Source organism: Saccostrea cucullata, unplaced genomic scaffold (genome assembly GCF_032062105.1).
Source record: "Saccostrea cucullata isolate Sc308-1 unplaced genomic scaffold, CSIRO_AGI_Scuc_v1 ctg192, whole genome shotgun sequence".
NCBI lineage: Eukaryota > Metazoa > Mollusca > Bivalvia > Ostreida > Ostreidae > Saccostrea > Saccostrea cuccullata.
This window is the reverse complement of record NW_026932625.1, coordinates 455,562-475,366: the sequence shown is the minus strand read 5'-3', so window position 1 is coordinate 475,366 and position 19,805 is coordinate 455,562. Positions and strand designations below refer to the sequence as shown.

The following is a 19,805-nucleotide window of genomic DNA, read 5'->3' as shown; positions in this document are numbered from 1 at the left end:
AAATATTTACTTACTTACTATATTCCCCCTCAACCTTTTTCCTTTACCTTAAAACATTTCCAACTATAAACTATAATTACATTATAACTACTGAGATTAAAATCCTGTACAAATAAATCATATATATACCAGTGGTCTCACCTTAAAAACTGGTACAAAAGAAACACATAAACTTGGAATATATATATTTTTATTTTTCAATAAATTGCACTTTAATTTTTAAAACAGGTAAATAGTGACAGCTGGCATTGTATTTAATACAATTTAAGTTGCTTTAAAGACAAATATCTGTAAATTGAGGAGTTATGGACCTTGAAGGTCACCCCAAGAGCCATATAAGTATTCCCAGAACTACATAAGGCAGGAACTAATCTGATAATACTTCTTTGTGTTGTAATAAAACATTTATTGAAGGCAAACTTAGCATAACTTTGAGTTCCAAACCCACAGATAATGGATTTCAAAAGGAATATATTGTTTCCAATAAAAGCTTTTTCAGTACATGCTGTTCAATGATTTTTATAGATATAATGCATTTTCAGATACAAAGTATAGGCCCATCAAAATCTCACCAAGGCCTTGAGTTAAGTGGTAATAAATTTCATAACTTTGGTAAAGGCTTGTTCATTAAAAATCTACCAATTTTACAGCTTGATGTCAGAAGGAAAGGAGACATATATTTGAATACTACACTGAACTACAGCATTGTATTTCAACTCCTCACTCGAGGAGTAGGAACCACTAAATTTCAGCAGGTTTTTTCTTTACCTATAGAATCAATACATGTACATGTATATCTTGAGTAGCTATGATTGGTTCAGCCATTTTTGGGGGACGAAGCAGGAATTATTTTGATGTTTAACCAAAATAAGAAATGAAGAAGTTGGCACTGGAATACCAGGAAAAAATCAATGCAATGGTTGTTATCTCAGCCTTAACGGGACTGAGAAGAAACGTCAAGATATCTATAAGGATTCAGAATATCAAGTTAAAATAAATAAAGAAAGGTGGTCATGAATCAAGTCAATATACGTTAAACTCTGAAAATGTGGAATACAGACATCCAGGAAAAGCAACTTGTAATGGTGTATACATATCTTTTATAAAAATACACTCTTACAGTAAAATTGTTTTCCTTCACAGCTTTCATTTTTCATTCTTTACAATTATTCACCAATAAAAATACAGATTTTGAAGAGAAAGGAAAAAAAATCAGCATTAGTGTTTCCACTTTAAAGCTTCTCCAATTCTCTCAGATCTGTTTTGCAGCAAAATTAAACACTTTCAAAGCAGAATATGAATAACTCAAATACATATAAGACCATCCTTCGGGCGTTATAGAATTTGATCACTTGACCGACTTCCTGTTATACCCCAATGAAACTCTAAAAATGATATTTTATTTCTTATATCTATATTTGACGTTTTTAGTTGTGTTACAAATAAATATAGGCATTATTTAGACTTTGCTTTGGAAATGCAACATAACGTATCTACTACGTCATGTGACGTCACAATCGGAACTTTCCAAATGGCTCGTGCAGTTTGCTTTTCATACTCAAGAGAGTCTGATCATGTGACCAACTGCATGTCATTGAAATTTGAATTTCAATTTTATTAGCATTGTTATATAAGGAAAGACATCAGCAAATGTAAATATATAATTTTAAAACATCAAAAGTGTACAAATGTTCCAAATAAATGTTAATCACTGATGTATTCATGAAAAGATGTCCACAACACTTTGATCACATATTATAGAATACATGTACAAGTCTGTTTCTATCACGTTTTAGTGAATCAAACCAACACATTAATCTAAAAATTTCCTAAAGGAGATGAAATTATCAAGTGAGCCAAAGCAAAGGAATCTCGAGAGGTTAATATTTAAGAGGTATTAAGAAAACTTTTTTTAATTGCCCAATTCCTAACTTTTACATACATGTAATATATCTGACATTTAAAGATACATGTATACTTTTAAAGATTGGGGGAAGGGTACTAATTACCGTACATGTTTTAACTTGTCGGGTAGAATACAGTTACAAATAAGTTTCATTTGTTACAAGCTTATATAGGTAATGTACATGTATAAACAAAAATGATTAAATCAACTGTATTTTAATAATACATGATTTAATCATTTAAGAATCATCATTATTTTGCATCAAACAAAATTCAATTGATGGGGATAAACAAGGACTTGAAACGTAAAACAAACATACATCTATGTTTCTAAAACAAGCATGAGCAATATACACACATATTAAAATTTAAATGTAAATTTATCATCATGTAAAACCTGATATAGTAAAAACACTAAGTAATGAAACAAATGTGTGTACTATCTGGTGGGAATAAATATTATTGGGGTTGATTGCACCAATTATGTAAAACTGTGTTGACATTTTCTTGCTTCAAACTGTATCAATAGAACAGTTGATTACTAAACTAACTTCAGCATTGGTAGTAATCACTTGTGGTATTAACCACAATGAATTGAATGTGTAACAAGGAGGGAGAAATTGCAATGGACTAGACCGGGATTTGAACATGAATCTCCAGTCAGGTGCTCAATCAATTGAACCCATCTGACCGCCATCCTCCTGCCCTTATGGGCACCAAACCAGGCTCCTCTCTGGCAGGTCTTTAACCTGTCACTTCCAGGGCATGGCACCAAATGAAGAGTGGAGGAGAAAAATGGAACTGAGGTCAAGGCCACTAGTCAGGTGCTCTAGCACCCAGCCACCTAGCTACCCATGATCAAACCTGTTTGACCGCTACAGCTATCAATTTTATAATCTCATTCACTGTCCTAATAATTTCTCTGTAATCTAAGAATTCCACAACAAATTCAGCTCCCTCCTGACTTTTCTCTGACTTGCTGCCCTATTTTGTAATCATGTTGTCAAGTTATTGTCAATAACAGTGTCATAACAGTATAAGTAGATCTGTGGGAATCAGGAATTCTCTAAACCGTTCCAGTTGATGTCTTGGAAAAATGGATGTGATTTAATGTCCTCTGCACCATTCATACCATTACCAAGACGCTCTCGGGGATTAAAACACAAAAGCTAAAAAAAATCAATACATTCAGAACTTCAGAAAAATATCAAAGCGTTAGGAGTATGGAAAAAAATTATTTAGATGAAGTCTATGTCTGCAGCAAACTTACATTGATGTTGATCATTTTGTAAATCAGTCATTCCCATATAATTCATACAATTACCAAGTCCATAGTATTGAAAAACGAATTCAAGAGCAATGATATAATTATGTGTTTGATTGATAAAGTAAACATCCTTTGTTAATAAAATGAAATTTTACACATAAATCTTTCTTCGTTTTGTTTTAATGGCCATTCCAACTCACCACATCCAAGAACTCCGTAACGGAGGTTATAACTCAGTAAAAGCAGCTGTAAAGTTATTAAAATCTTTCTTCCTGTTTTAATTTTTATTGAACTTCGAAACTTTATCAATATACAGCTAAATTATAACAGAAGAAATTCTGAACTGCAAACATAAAAAAATATTGACTTAATATGTGTAAATCCAGATAACAGAATTTTTGGACAATAAAATAAACACTATTTTCCAGTAGGAATATTGCCAAGCAATCAGAATATTACATTACTTGACCACTTGATTTGAAAAATGAAAGGATATATCTTTAGAATTAAAGACCTTTTCCAATTATAAATTGACCACTTTTAAAAGAAAAGTTGATATACAAATTGCTCCAAAATTGTAACGGAGGTTACACAAACTCGTTTTGAAGATTAAGAGATAAAAATACTTTGTAAAACGTGTCAAACACACTTTAAAAATAATGTATTTACACAATTAAGATTAAAACTGAACAGTTTTCCCCTCTTTTTAAAAGCAATTTACCAAAAAGTGTGTTTCGTTACGGAGGTTTTTCTGAATATTTAAAAAAAGAGTAAAGCGAATCTTAGACTTCTTATCAGCTTTACAAACTTATGTCGCTCAGCATTACTAAGGGTCAATCAACTTAATCAAATATTCATTAATATATTACTGTCTTTTTTAACTGCAAATGTGAAAGTGAAGATTTAAACTTCTATAACCTCCGTTACAAAATTCGTTTCGAAGAATCGGTGTGAATGCGTTTACCTAATGGTGAATTTAAATAAGAACAATTAGAAAACATACTTTATTTGTAAAGAAAGGATAAAAAATATTTGTTTTAATGTTTTTAGGCAAATACATTTACTTAAAAAAAAAAACAACAAATAATTTTAACCTCCGTTACGAAATACCTTTCTGAACCCAGTAATATTGAAGTGATTTATTGAATCATTGTGAAGTAACTGTCACCATGGTCCCACATAAACATAATTTTTTTAAGAAAACTTATTTAATATATCAGAATATGTGAAAAATTCACTAAAAGACACAAAAATCCATTTTTTGCAGAAAAACCCAACCTCCGTAACATCGCTGGTTTTACGTATAAAAGAGTATAATTTCCCTGTACACCGCTGATAGTTCACATAAGGGTGACCTTTTTGTGCCCATACGCATTACGGAATATTAGACATTTACAAAACGAAAAAAACCCACAATAATTATTATTTGTAATGTGCAAAAACATCTAAGTTAATGCCATTTTTGCCACAATATTTTCAAAAACACCTTTATTTTATGCTTTAAACGCATTACGATTCTTATATTCCATTTTGTTGTCAACTTAAAGAGTAAACTTCCAGCATTATCTGGTAGATTTAAACACCTGAAATGTTCCACATGTAAGATTTTGTTGATTTTCTGTTACGTAGGTTAGAGGTTACGGAGGTTAGAACCATCAATAATATCTTTATTTCTGAATTGTTGTTTAACTTTCCTTACATTTGTTTTTTGTTTACTAGACATACCCATTGGTGTCAATCAACTGCCTTGAAATAGTACTTCACATAGCCTCTGTTTCTTCACAATAACTGTTACGTAGGTTAGGTTCTTATATGCGACATTATAAAAAATCCGTATTTTTAAAAATTTTGAACACAGATTTATTAATTTGCTTTAAAAAGGATTCTGTGCTAAAGTTTTAATATATATTAGACACAAAAACACAGTTTTAGCTCTACTAACGATATTGTATTATCTTAAAAAATATTCAAACACTGTTACAGTAGGTTAGGTGAAATTTGGCAACAGCAATGAACAAGGTCTGTTTAAAAAATTGTTATTCATATATCAATGAAAGTTTCATTTATATGATTTTGACACGTTTCTTCATTAATTAAAACCATTCTTGTTTGTTTAGAACAAAATGCGACCAGGTAATGCACATTCAACCAGCAAGGTATGCGATGGCGACAGCGCCTTTTACACGATTCAGGGCTTCCTTTTGTGTAAATACTCGGAGAAAAAATATCAAAAAATATAACAGCTAATGTTATTTTGTGTGGCAAAATATGTTAACATAAAGGGTCAAGGAATAATTTGAATATCAGTAACCATAGCTTTGAAATGTATTGGCGACATCGCGTTTTTTTCATTTGTATGAATTATACGGGAATGACTGAAATGTGAACTATCATAAAACTTATTGAAGTCCATCATGTAGGTAATACAAGCTATCAAAACAACAAGAGATGTTTATAAAACACTTATGCCCCCCTCCCCAAAACAATTGGAATTTTTCTAAGTCCAAGGGGCATTAATCTGTTCAAAATCGCTCGATTGTACCCAAAACATAACTTAACCTAGATATTTTTATGACAAAATTTCATTTCAAAATGTGAAACTGCTGCAACGAAAATGACGGAAACTGCAAATAATTGGAATTTTTCTAAGCCCAAAGGGAATAAATCTGTCCAAAATGGCTCGATTGTCCCCAAAAGAGAACTTGACCTAAATGTTCTTATGATAAATCTGTATACCAAATTTCATTTCAATATGTGCAACCTCTGCAAAGAAAATGAATGGAAACTGCAAATAACTGGAATTTTCCTAAGTCCAAGGGGCATAATTCTGTCAAAATTTGCTCAATCAACATATTCTTATGATAAGTCTGTGTACCAGTTTTCATTTCAATATCTGCAACCGCTGTGAAGAAAATGAACAGATACTGATGATGGACAAATAGATCGACAGACAGCAGCAAAGCAATATATCCTACCTTCTTCGAAGGGGGCATGCATAACAATTGATGTTTATCAAGCTAGATGTTGGGGTGAGATGTGAGTGAGATGTGATTCCACCTGATGAGATAACTTACTTGTTTTAAGAGTCCTTGAGCCTCCTGTGAGATATGTTCTGGGAGATAGATAGGAGAGTGAGATGTGATTCCACCTGGGTGACAGCTTATCAGGCTCTGAAGTGAATCAAAGAAAACCGATTATTAATTGATATTAGTAATTACAACCTTATAAACTTGCAAATGCAATGTCTTAGTGTGGAATCTGATTTTACTAGCTTAGCACCCCAGAAGAAGTAAATCCTATTTATTGTTCATATTTCAACAATTCAAATCTTAGCATTAGCATAAAACTTATTTTCTTAATTCTTAGACATTCACAATATTTTTTGTTTCATTTGTATAGGCAATAATAAGAAAACAGCATTGAAGTATTTAATATTTTTGATAAGTTCAATTCTGACTCAGTTATACAGTTTGGAGGTTATGTTCTTTTGTCACTTACTCTGCCGACCAGTAGTTCATACATTAGAGCTCCAACACTCCACCAATCACAGCTCTCGTTATATCCACCTACACCCATAACCTCTGTAATCAAATGTATAATTCTCTCATTATATCCCCATTCAACATAAACTCAATTATTAGAAAATAAGAAAAACATAATTCTGTTGGGATAAATGCATTTCCCAGTAAGTTTGGGACCTAATACAAATTCATCCAAGGTTTGATGTAGAAAACCATCTTCACCTCACCCAAATATACAGATTCAGATTTCCATTTCACAACTGATTCACAATGACTTTGTATTTGGTTCTAAACTAACTGTGTAACTTATGCTAATGGCAAAATGCTGAATTTCTGCATCAAATATATTGCCAAGAAAGACTTCAATAAAACCCTGTCAGCTTAACATAAACTCTTTACCTGGTGCCACAAAGAGTTCTTCAATAGCTACAGGATCCAGTCCTTGTTCCACCTGGCTAAGGTTACAAAAATAGGTCAGTAGGACATGACCTCTCTCTCCCAGCAGTATGTTGTCTGGTTTCAAATCCCTGTGTTAAAATGATATCATTATAAGACACATGTATGATTAGTATTTTTACTTTTTCTTTCAAAACCTTTCCATAAATTAAAATACAAACATAATAATCATACATGTATTTATTTTTTTCTTCCAATTAAAAATAATGTTAAAAAAATATGTGTCACTCTTATAACTCTATGTATCTGTAGACACTATTACGACTCTGACCTGCATATGATGCCCTGAGAGTGAAGCCAGGCTACAGCAATCACAATCTCCGCCGTCCATTGTTTGATGCAGGCCTCGGGGATCAGAACCTGCTCCGTTTTACTGGCGGCCTGGTCTAGTTCCGTGAACACATCTGACACCGTTCTCTGTCGCGACCGTGGAGGGGACGTCAGCTCGTGTTCCAGGGGGGCCGACCGACACAACTCCATGGAGTTCAGTCTCGTTAGAGATAACTTTGTTATTGGAATGTTCCTGTTCTTTTCTACATTTTCAGTCAGAGTTGATGACCTTGAGGACTTCCTGCTCTGACCTTCAGGGAGATCTGTGGAGAGATCATTCAGTGGAGAATTGACTAGAGTGTCCTTCCTATCACAGACAGAGTCCTCTGGTGGGCTAACACCACTAACTATATGGCACTTTTGCTGGTCCACACTGGACCCTGAAGAACTAGTTTCTTCCTTGTTTCGGTGGATGTCATAAATACTGAGTTCATTAGAGTCACTGCCTACCATTGTATCACTACTGTTCCCCGATAAAACAGTGTCGGATTTTCTAACTGTACCATTATTACCCTGCACCGTTCTATCGTCACCCCCAGACAACATTTGCTGGACTTCAGCATCAGACTGGGATAACGTCCGTTCTACAGATTTAATAAGATCCCTAGCACTCTGTACTATAGACTCCGCGTCCTCCGGGAGTCTCAACTCTCCCCCCTCCTCACTGAACACATTATCTGACTCGTTCCTCGGGAGGGAATGCGTGGGAGATAACTCACTCTCCTCCAAAATAGTGGTCACCTGATCCGACACAAAGCTGTTCAGTCGACTGTGATCCTCCATGCTGTCAAAGCTGTTAATGCTGAAGTTTTCTAGGTGGGTCGTGTTGTTCTTGAGGAGATCCTGGAAACTTGAGTCTCTGTTTTCGTAGGAATGGCTCCTGAGTTCTGACGTATCACACTCGGTATAATTCTCCTCTGATGATATGCTCTCAAATCTACTGTAGTCAGGCTTCTTTCCTGCATTTTTACATGTATCAACTGAATCAGTTTTATTGTTTGAGTATCTAACAGTGATATCCTTTGTCTCTTCTGTTAAAATATTTCTTGCTGCCATAAATTCCAAATCAGTGTTCTCCGTTTTTTGTAAGATTTTGGACACACTTGTTTGATTTCCATTGCCGGCTTGAGACTCATTAGAGTCAGGAATGGCATTATCGTCTGTATGTAACTTGACCCCTGAGTACACGTTTCCTTCGTACACCTGAGAATTGTCTACATCCCCAAACTGTTTGGATCCTTGCCACCCTGTGAGATAAGAGCCAATGTAGTTCCATAGTTTTCCTCCCGTGGCGTGCTGCAGAAGAAGAAATATACCATACTCCGTCTCATAGAACTTGTGTAGACTCACGCTGTACGGACTGCCAGAAGGCAGCACGGTCCTCAACTTCTTGGTGCAGGAGCTTGCCTTGTGAACAACCTGTAAACAATCAAAGTTACAGATTTAAATGAAATACAACATATAACAATCTCAAAAATAAAAAAATCATACATGAAGATTTGGGGGGAAAAAATCAAGAATTTTTTCTTTATGGTGTTCAAGATAAAATTCAGGAACAAAAACAATCACATCTACTTCCATAACTCTTGCTTTGTCAAACTTAGACCCAAAATGCTAAATAGGCAAGCAAAAACATTTTATCTGAAAATTTCAAATTTCTAATCAGTGCCACCTTAATATTCATTAAGTACGTGTACCTTGATTAACTAAGTTTTTTATCTCGATCAACATAATTATTATAGTTAAGTGTCTCACCTAGACAGCCTACGTTCCGATTCTTGATAAATTCTTAGTTTCTTACTTTAACGTTTTTCACCCTTATAGCCTTCATTTTTTTTGATAACCTTTAGTTTCTTACCTTGATGACATAAGTTTCATCATTCGTTTTATCCATCACCAGCAGCACTTTGTCAATGGTACCTAACACCTTGAAGTTCTTCATTTCAGCCAGGGATCCTTTCAACATTGCAACACCAGGATCAAGGTCCATAGACGGTGGAATTTTACTATTCTCCTGTATAAAGGAAACAAATCTCAATGATTTTCCATACAATTGTAACAAAAATTAATTTTGTAGCTAAGCATAAATAATATTTTCTATGAAATTGCTAATTTTTGAGGGGGTTTAATTTTCATTGTTTTCGAGGTATGCATCGTCGGAAACCTACGGGTGATCTCGTCTTTACTTATCACCCGTGGGCAAACAAGCTGAAATTCCACCGTAAAATATGCTAATTTGTTGTTTACAGTCAACCAGTCAGAGAATTGGAACTCTTCAATTTTTAAAAACATGATTATTGAATTGCTATTTTTGGTAAATATTTTGATGCTCGTTAAAACGTGGGTGGTTTGATTTAGAACAACTAAAGTCAATTCGTACAGGTCACTGACATTAATACCAGTCAGATATTATATATAAGAGTACCTCTTCCTAACTGCGGAATGTGCCGGTGAGTGGATTTATTAGCCGTGTTACAGTGTATATGGAATGAGTTTTTCATGTTTTTGGCATTTCCGAACATGCATATGTAACATGAACTGTAATTCGTTGTTTGGCATCGCGACTCTATGAAGCAGCCAATCAAATGACCCATATATAATTACATACAACAATTTTTTATGGCAAGTTTGCGCACGGGTGATAAGTAAAGATGAGATCACCCGTGGGTTTCCGATGATGGAGGTGTGAAGAGACCCTCAAATTCATGACCACCTAAAAATAGAAAATTTTAAATGCATTATTACTAAACACTTCTCCAACCTCGAAATCAAATCTCCACAAACCCAAATTTCTTTCTCAAACCTTGAAAATTTGACCCTACGAAAATATGTGATTTTACAGTATGCCATTCACTACAATAAATCACAACAGAAACTTGATACATGTATTGCCTCATGTATTGTGTGATGTATATATACTGACTGCTGCCCATCTCCTGTCATCCAGAATGTCTTTAGACAGGTGCCTGTTATACAGGTCTTCTGCCTTCAGTAAGTACTGGGCTGTCTTCCTCCTCACCGCATCGCGTCTGGCCTTGTTCTTGTCACCTGTAAAAGAGGAAAATACAAATTACACAATGTAAAGAGAAGGGATGCTTTAACTCTTTACAACTTACTGAACAGTGACTTAACATACTGTTTATGTTTACATCATAGAAATATGAATTTACCTTTTCCCTGCAAGCACTTAATAGCGCAGTACAACTTTCTCTAAAATTTAGCACAAATAATTTTGATGTAATATTTTTATAAGACAATAACATTTTCTTATTTTATAAGATTTTTGCAAGTATAAAATAGAAGGGAATTGGCATTAAATTGAATATTAAATTTACTTTTGAAAGTGCTTGAAAAATGAGTGATTGGGGAAACAGTATATGCGTGATTTTGCATTAGAAATAAGAAATGGTATATGCATTAAAATGCGTGACTGCGGGGGAGGGGGTTAAAACAGAGTCATATATCTGATGTAATTTTAAGATTACTTTTTTACATTTTTCAGCGTAGTTTATTTGTTGTCTAACATTACAGTAACAAAGGTTTTTACCTTGCACCCCTTTTAGAAGTGTATCCACACCACTCTTATAGTAGCTGAAGGCCAGGTCGTATTTAGCGTTAGCCTCGCACTCCTGAGCCAGACAAATCTGATTGGCTGCTAGATATATATAATCCTCTTTCCCGCCCAGATCCATGGTGGACACACTCTCTCCTGTCATGCTCCGTGTCTTGAATGGACTTCTAGGTAATTTTTGTAGAAGAGATTTTGATGGGCTCTGATTGGCTGAATTTACACCAGATAGTCCAGATAAATCAATATCTCCCTTCCCACACTCCACTTTTGATCCACTCTTTTTCCGCAGTGGATCAAACTCTGAAGTATCGGGAATTATTGGCTTTCTGGTAGGTTCGGTTCTCTCAGCTTCATCGTGACTGACAAGCTTGTCCTGGTTTACTCCCTTTTCAAAGGAGATCTGACAAACATGATCAATGTAAAATTCATTGTGTCTCAATCGTAAGAATTCATCAATAAAATTTTATCTAGTATGATGGTCACAAAGTCATTGGACAGTGGAAAAATTAACAAATAAATATAGCTGATAAATCTTTAAATTTTGCAACTGTTACACAGCTGAAGAGAAAGAAATGCATATTTTTTTTACCATCTTTTTAATGAAATAGGTATGCAGCAAAAATAATTTTTTGTAAGATTTTTATGTCCTTAAATGATGAACTCCTTACAAATATGTACATTATCTTTTACCTGTATTCCTGCATCAGAGTCTGCTCTCATATCTTGGTCCTCAATTTGTGACTCATTTTCCATTTCTATAATTAAAGGAATACATCAACAGTATTAAAAACATTCATGGGCATGAAGCTTTGCAAATTTGGATAACACAATTAAAGAATACTGGGTAGGTTCTATGAATTTCCATAACAATTCCAAAAAGAAATTCTAATATACACTAACGCATCTCTTATATATTTTCTCTCTAGACATTTTTAGTCCGTTTTCAATAATACAAAGAATTTTCCTCTTACATGATGGACCAGGGACACCTCTGTTTACCTGCACAGGTGTTCATGGCTGTAAACAGCCAGCTGTTACTGGTCCTCAGGGTGGAGGCTGGGGGCTGGAGCTGGTCGTCAGACATCAGGGGGTCAAAGAACGAGATGTCTGAGTCAGGGAGGGGCGTCCCCAGGGTGGAGTCCACCTCCCCCGTGTCTGTGTCATCCGTGTCGTCGAACGAGTTCAGGCTGATGTTGTCTGGCACCTGGGGGAAGTTCCACACACCGTCCAGCTCCTCCTCTCCATTCCTAAGAAATCCAAAATCAACACTTTACAAATCTTAGTTTAAACTCTTAAAATATATACATAGGTTTAACATGAACCGCACTATAAAAAGTCAATACTACATTTTAAAAATTTTAATTTGATTTATATACATAGGTAGGTATAAGATCAACCACACAATAAAAAGTGTGTTGTAGGACAATTTTATTAGACAATTTTTCGCTCTTCCGAAGTATCCTTACTGCTCTGATTTGTCAGTCATTCCTTCGCTGGAGGCAGGGCTGTCTACCTCATCCCTGGGTAGCTGATTGGTCGGTGTCATTGGTGATTTGTTATCTGACCTTTCACCTTTGTCCTCAGTCAGAATGTCAAGCTTGGAAGGTTTCAGTACCTCCCCAGAAGCTCCTGTTTTAATCTCACTGGCAGTCTTAAAATAGTATAGAAATATTCTGTGAACTCAATAAAATCAGTTTAAATCTCATCGGCAGCCTTAAAAAATAAAAATAGTATAGAAATATTCTGTGAACTAAATAAAATCAGATAATTTTTTACAAAAGGTCTATGCCTCATGTTTTGCATCATGTCATGATACACAAACAGATATAACTGTCTGGACACAATTATACTAATGTAATTTAGCTTTCAGTCAGCTGCTCAGAGATGCTTACCTTGATAAAAGCTTTAAAGTCATTGGAATTATACAGATAATGATGTTTTCCAATGAACTGCAGCAGTTTAATGGCACTCTGTCGCCTCTCCTCAATGACAGTCTCATCAAATCTCCCTAAATGGAATATATTAGTTTTATTACAACTGTAGGTTACACAAACCTTGTATATTTAGAGATCATCAAAATATCTTACCAAACAGCAGAGGCCTGGCAAACTTCGGAAATTCCTCCTTTCTATGCAAGGCTTTGTGTAGTGACAACATGGATTTGTACAACTGTTTGAAGTCATTGTATCTTTTCCAAGTCACCACCTACAATGTTAATCTTGTTTATTTACACCAATATCATGTGAATTAAGCATTAAGACATTAAACAAGTGCAGTTAGTTCTATATGCTAACATGGAAGAACAGAGAAATTAAAACTGAAATCCATACATTCCAAAAACAAATTTTTATGTGAAACTTTCCCAGAAATCTTTTGCACAGATAATTCCATGTGAATTATCGCTTGTCACTGCGATCTCTAAAGACAACTTTAGAAACTTCTACACACATTCATTCAAAAGAATTCTTTTCTGTAGTAATTTTGCACCCACAATGCATCACTTGTTAAAGCAACGTTATCGCAAGAACAACAACAAAAGTTTAACAAAAAAATTAACTCGCCTTGATTTAATGGAATTTTTGTAGTCTTGATCATCAAGACACTTTGACTTTTATCGTGAACAAGCATCTGGATGGTCAAGACCAGATATATTGCAGATAAAAAGTATATATAAAGTACTTTGTTAATATCAGCACTGTTCAGACTTCGGTTCAGTAATTGCAACATACATATGGCATCATGTGACGTCAGAGTCTAGATGCACCAAATGTCACATGGGGTTTGAAAAGCCCCATCTAAATTAAAACTGAATAAGTATCTGCACTCGCCATAACGGTCGCACTGTCAACATATTTGCATTAAGAGTCATGAGATCCAACATGTTCTGCAGGGTACAACACAGAAGCATTATTGAGATTGCTGGTAGCTCGATCTGCAGTGAAATCTTACCTCTGTTAAACTTTCTGGGGATCTGATGATGAAAACCTGTAAATTTGAGGGAACAATGTCAGTACATTCAGACTATAGAAGTGTTCATATATGTACCATACGTCAAAATAAACACTTTAACATATGACAGCAAAGTTTCAATACAAGGAGAATCGGTCTGTCAGACAGCTGTCACAGTCACCTGACAGCCATGCATCATGTTTACATCAGCTGCACGATGAATGTGGAATAAACAGTGAAAAAATACTGACCCTACATGTGACTTTGTATATCGTGAAGCCGTTGGGATGCAATGTTGGATCTGTTACGTCAAATGACCATATCTTTTCCTTGGAATTCGCATTAGTTGTCCTACCTGCCATCGTCCATCATTATCATCAATGTCGTAAACACATTCAGTTTGGTTTTTTAAAATAAGCATCAAAATGTTTCTTGTTTGTCTTGTCTTATACCATATCTGAATATTTGCTGGTATAAAATAAAAATATAAAATAAAAATCTTCGAATAAATTAAATCTAATGAAAATTCAGTTTTTCATGTAAGTCGTAAAAATTAAAGCTAACTTTTGGCACTTAGTCATTTTCTGTTTTTACAACACTGAAGAGTTGCATAGCTAAACCGGTGTAAGTAAGGTTGTCAAAAAGATGGGACTGTTAACGATTTTAAAGAAGATGAAGCAGAAAGAAAAGGAAGTTAGATTACTCATGCTGTATCCTTTCGTTACATAGGGAGATTTTTTTGTATGTTAAGTCATTAGTTTTATCTTTTTTAAGGTAGTCAGTGGTTGTAGTTTTATCTTTTCCTTCATTGTTCAACCAATTTAAATTTTTTATATTTGCTATTCTGAATTAGAAATCATTATTTTTCTGAAGTATATAAATTTTTGGTTTTATTTAAGAAAAATTATTTGATAAAGATTTTCCACCAAATATTTCTGCTTTATTTCTTAGGTTGTCAATATGGCGGCCAACGGGAGGTAACTTTCAAATTCAGATGTCCAAAGATGCAGACTACTTCTACCTACATAGCTATTTATTGATACTTAAACCTTCTCTAGGTACCTATTTTCCCAACTCTTTGCTTTATTTACATTTTTGGTGAATTGCAGGAATGTCGCAAATTTCTTGATAGAGTCTCACCAATGATGTGGACGACAGGAGTTTGGGTTAAAAAATTCTTTTAACCTAACTATCAATTATGCAACATGCATTAATTACAATATATACAGATCCATTCTCTAGAAACTAATGATTAAAAATGTTTCAATACTTAAAATGTCTTTCAAATATGTGATAGTGAGCGGTGCAAAGCAACATTCTTCACTGCGAGCTCTTAAACCAACACCTGGGCGAAGAGAAAATTGGACTTCGCAAATTGATCCAAACAATTTTTTTCTGCTTTGCTTAGGCTTCTTTTTGATAATGCAACTTACATGTAAGGTCAAGTGACAGCAGGGTTTAGACGCACCAAATGTCACGTGCGGTTTGATGAGCCCTGTCTACATTAAAACTGTTACAATATATACAGAAGTATCTGGCTCACCCTAATGGTCCCAATGTTGATTTTATAAAATATCCGTGCATGATTTTACTTATATTATTTTATATCAATATTATTGTATGTATGGATCCTCAATTTTTTAAGAGGTTTAGATAATGCTGGGAAGACCACAATTTTAAAGAAATTCAATGGAGAAGATATTGATACTATATCTCCAACCCTAGGTTTTAACATTAAAACCTTAGAACATAGAGGGTGAGTAGAGTATTTAGTACTTTACTGGCTTTAAACCCTGTATTCAATTATAAAATGAATCTAACTTCTAATTTAATATTTATTTTTGATTGTAGGTTTAAGTTAAATATTTGGGATGTTGGTGGACAGAAATCATTGCGATCGTACTGGAGGAATTATTTTGAGAGTACGGATGGCCTGATCTGGGTCGTGGACTGTGCAGACAGAATGAGACTTCAGGACTGTAAACAAGAACTCCAATCTCTCTTAGTAGAAGAGGTAGGTCCAAAACAATGTAAACTGTATACAATCTTAATGGCACAGGAGTCTGGAGAGTGGGGGCACCTGTTTGTATATTTTACACAATCTTTATTGTAGAGATTAGCCGGGGCAACTTTACTGGTGTTTGCAAACAAACAAGATCTACCTGGAGCTTTGCCAGCTGAAAAAATACGAGAGGTACCATTGTTTTATTTAAATGATAAAAAGATTTTTTGATCGTTATTATGAGAATTAATGTTTGATTGTGGCAGAAAAAATACATACCATGATGAGGAGGGTTATGTATGCAGCATTCATTCCTAAACTAACAAAGAAAGACATTTTGTTTGATGTCTGTTTAAAACTAAAAATTATCATATAAATTAGGTTTAAATATGTAATTGTACATTGATATCTACATCATTGTATGTTTCAATAGTGAAAGAGCCTCTGCTCAATAGATCTTCACAGATGGCTTTTGAGCAGTGTTAAGAATACTTCAAGTGATTTAACATTCCTCTCTTTTCAGTTGTTGGATCTGGACAGCATTAAGACACACCATTGGAGGATTCTAGACTGTAGTGCTGTAACAGGTGAAAACCTCCTGAAGGGAATAGACTGGATAATTGATGATATCGCTTCACGGATATTTACCATGGACTAGCTCAAATTGCTTCCTCTACATATACAGGCATTGTTTCATATATTGCTATACCTCTATGTGATATTAACTTGCTTACTGACTATTGTCAAAGCATTATGATATCTTTACAAAACAGTTTTCCTCTAGCTTTGTTAAGTGCAAATCCACAGACAGTGGCCCGTTCACAATGGATAACATATGCTTTCAAGCAGCATTGAGCTTTAAGTCAACCTCAGTATTTAGGAAGTATACTCATAAGTTACAGGTCACCATTTTACTTATGTTGCTATGCTAGATTGGTTTTTTTTTTTTCCAAGTCAGAAATCTGCCCTTGAATCAGAAATTCTGCTTTTATTGGTAATAAGTCAATAAATAAAAAGTAAGGAATGTTGTTTGTTTTTTTATTACCATAATATTCTTGACAAAAAAAGTATTTTTAATGTCAAGTAATTTAAACTGTACATATCAAGTAATGGGAGAATAGAGAATAGAAAAATGCAGATAGGCCGGGACTTAAACCTGGTCCCCCTGAATCTCCAGTCAGGTGCTCTACTAACTGAGCTATCTGGCCACCAGTGATCAGACCCGACTGACCGCCACAATTATAACACTAACTTAATTGAAAGAGACATATCACGTAGAGCTGACAGGTGTGGACCATTAGATCAAACAAGACAGGAAGTGCTGAGTTTGATCTAATAATCTGCACCCATCAAGATGTGATCTGCAGTGGCAGATCCAGGAATCTTGACAAAATAGGGGGACCAGTTTTGGGTCAGGGTGGGGCCATAGCCACTCCAAAAAAATGATTTCTTAAATCTTACGTATATTTTGGAGACAAAAGTGGGGCAGGCCCTTTGGGCCCCCATGTAAATCCGCCAGTGATATTTTTGTTAGAATTTTTATATACCCATCTACAATTAGCAATTATAATAAAACAACTTATTTGACCAATATTTTTGACATGCAAGGAAAAAACTTCAGGTATACTGTAAATGTACTACATCATCAGATTCAGAGCATGGTGATATGGATTCTGAAAACCAGTGTGGTGATCCGAAAAGTCATAAAATCATAAAATCAACAGTAAAACTGAGCAAAACATATTTAGGTAGATATATAAGAAAGATATATATATATCTCACAGCAACAATTGATATTACAAATAAGGCAATTCTTAAGTTTGGTTTTGAAACGACAAATAATTACTTAATTACTTAACTCATCTGGAAAACGTAGGTCAAAAACCAAAATCTGAAGCAAGTCTGAAAGTGTTCATCCCTATAGCTAGATGCATCATCAATGCAAGGGCTCATAGTTACTTTGGTATGGGCTTGCTCCTAAAATTTGATCTAGGATGCAGACACAATCTGCCTTACTCATGACATAACTTTCACAGCCAACTATAGAACAATGAGTATTTTCTATATAGAATTTTTGTGCTATTACATGTATAATGTATCACATGTTTCCATAACTCTCAGGATCATCATTTCTTTAGTCAGTACTTTTGACTGCTGTGTATACATGTACAGTATAATTCTTTTTTATTCCAAGCATCTCTTTCTTGGGCAGGTATAACATGCAAATGAATGAAATAAACAACCATAAATCTTCATCTGTATAAATAAGTTTTTATTGAGGCTAGTTAGGGAGGGGAGAACTTGATGGAATGTAGTGTGTTGTCTAGGCAACCAAAAACTACTTCCTGTACGCCGTCACCGTCAATGTCGGCCGTGTCTACACCACTGATCCAATCAGACGCGGCAAACTTGTCCAGGAGCTATAGCAACAGAAAGGGGTCAAGTACAAGTACAATGGTTTAATGTCCATTGCTAATGGTAACAAGAGGCCCATGGGCCACATCGCTCACCTGAGCACTAAGGGTAGGAAAAAGTAGAAAATGGCTTTTTATTGTAAAGTTTAAATCCAAAAGTAGTCCAATGACCAATGATTTTAAAAGAATTTTCATATCTATATCTTTAAAAACTTTGGTTGGCCATTTTGGCCCCGCCCTACCTGGGTCATGATTTGAACAAATTTGAATATACACTACTTGAGCATGCTTCCATATAAATATGATGAATTATGGCTTTGTCATTCTTGAGAAGAAGATTTTTAAAGAATTTTCCTATATATTTCTATGTAAAACTTTGGTCGGCCATTTTGGCCCCGCCCTACCCCTGGGGGTCATGATTTGAACAAACTTGAATCTACACTACCTGAGCATGCTTCCATATAAATATGATGAATTATGGCTTTGTCATTCTTGAGAAGAAGATTTTTAAAGAATTTTCCTATATATTTCTATGTAAAACTTTGTATTTGGCCCCGCCCTACCCCTGGGGGTCATGATTTGAACAAACTTGAATCTACACTACCTGAGGATGATTCCCCATAAGTTTCATTTTTCCTGGCACAGTGGTTCTTGAGAAGAAGATTTTTAAAACATGCCACCAAATTTTCATTAATTGCCAATTATCTCCCCTTGAATGAGGGCGTGGCCCTTCATTTGAACAAACTTGAATCCCCTTCACCCATGGATGCTTTGTGGCAAGTTTGGTTGAAATTGGCCCAGCGGTTCTTGAGAAGAAGTCGAAAATGTGAAAAGTTTACAGACAGACAGACAGACAGACGGACAGACAGACGGACAGACGGATGCCGGACAAAATGTGATCAGAAAAGCTCACTTGAGCCTTCGGCTCAGGTGAGCTAAAAACAGAAAGAGTGGTACAAAAAATCAAAAATTGATAACCTTTTTTCACATGTATTTAAAAAAAGTTTTTGCTAAGATGCTGATATACATTTATGTTTGAAGTTAATAATGTTTTTAGGCCAAAAAAAGTTAATCAATAGTTTCTCAGGCACCGCCGCATCAGTTCAAAAACGGCCGCATTGATAAATTTTATTGACATATTGAAAAGGGAAATAACTCAATTTTGTATTTTTCCAACTTGAAAAAGAAAATCGAGTTATTCCCCTTTTCATAAATGCTAAGAAAGACGTTTTTACAAGAAAAACAATATATTTCTTCTAAATCTAAAGTATTTTATCAGTTAACTTTTAAATAAATGTTTGTAATAACATTATTTAATGTTGAATACACATTATAACTAATTTCAGAGAACAAAACTTAAGAATTAGTAGATATTATCATTTTACTGCAC

At 34.7% G+C, this 19,805-nt stretch overlaps 3 protein-coding genes across 3 annotated transcripts in view; 1 reads left to right on the top strand and 2 right to left on the bottom strand.

Moving 5' to 3' along the window:
* Window positions 1-173: 173 nt before the first annotated feature.
* On the bottom strand, window positions 174-14,453 carry LOC134235684 (ribosomal protein S6 kinase delta-1-like). Its single transcript, XM_062717832.1, has 15 exons — window positions 14,251-14,453; window positions 14,000-14,035; window positions 13,138-13,255; window positions 12,943-13,058; window positions 12,517-12,701; window positions 12,050-12,297; window positions 11,741-11,805; window positions 11,027-11,450; window positions 10,403-10,527; window positions 9,338-9,493; window positions 7,421-8,898; window positions 7,093-7,220; window positions 6,671-6,753; window positions 6,247-6,342; window positions 174-3,074 (listed from the first exon to the last, which is right to left on the bottom strand). Exons 1-15 carry the CDS (start codon window positions 14,359-14,361, stop codon window positions 2,961-2,963), a joined length of 3,483 nt encoding a protein of 1,160 aa, XP_062573816.1. The 5' UTR covers window positions 14,362-14,453; the 3' UTR covers window positions 174-2,960.
* Window positions 14,454-14,560: 107 nt separating this feature from the next.
* Window positions 14,561-17,029, top strand: LOC134235685 (ADP-ribosylation factor-like protein 2). Its single transcript, XM_062717833.1, has 5 exons — window positions 14,561-14,709; window positions 15,645-15,755; window positions 15,851-16,013; window positions 16,113-16,193; window positions 16,525-17,029. Exons 1-5 carry the CDS (start codon window positions 14,645-14,647, stop codon window positions 16,657-16,659), a joined length of 555 nt encoding a protein of 184 aa, XP_062573817.1. The 5' UTR covers window positions 14,561-14,644; the 3' UTR covers window positions 16,660-17,029.
* Window positions 17,030-18,250: 1,221 nt separating this feature from the next.
* LOC134235690 (uncharacterized) overlaps window positions 18,251-19,805 on the bottom strand; it is a 34,545-nt gene continuing 32,990 nt past the window's right edge. The window contains exon 30 of the mRNA XM_062717838.1: window positions 18,251-18,421. Coding sequence (XP_062573822.1) covers window positions 18,287-18,421 — 135 coding nt within the window. The 3' untranslated portion in view covers window positions 18,251-18,286. The remainder of the gene's footprint in view (window positions 18,422-19,805) is intronic.

Coding starts and splice junctions, on each gene's coding strand:
- LOC134235684 (XM_062717832.1), bottom strand. CDS start 14,361: ATGGCAGGTAGGACAACTAATGCGAATTCCAAGGAAAAGATATGGTCA. Junction 11,806..12,049: donor AGCCATGAACACCTGTGCAG/GTAAACAGAGGT, acceptor CTTTAATTATAG/AAATGGAAAATGAGTCACAA. Junction 9,494..10,402: donor ATGACAGGAGATGGGCAGCA/GTCAGTATATAT, acceptor TCCTTTATACAG/GAGAATAGTAAAATTCCACC.
- LOC134235685 (XM_062717833.1), top strand. CDS start 14,645: ATGGGACTGTTAACGATTTTAAAGAAGATGAAGCAGAAAGAAAAGGAA. Junction 14,710..15,644: donor GAAGTTAGATTACTCATGCT/GTATCCTTTCGT, acceptor CAATTTTTTAAG/AGGTTTAGATAATGCTGGGA. Junction 16,014..16,112: donor AATCTCTCTTAGTAGAAGAG/GTAGGTCCAAAA, acceptor TCTTTATTGTAG/AGATTAGCCGGGGCAACTTT.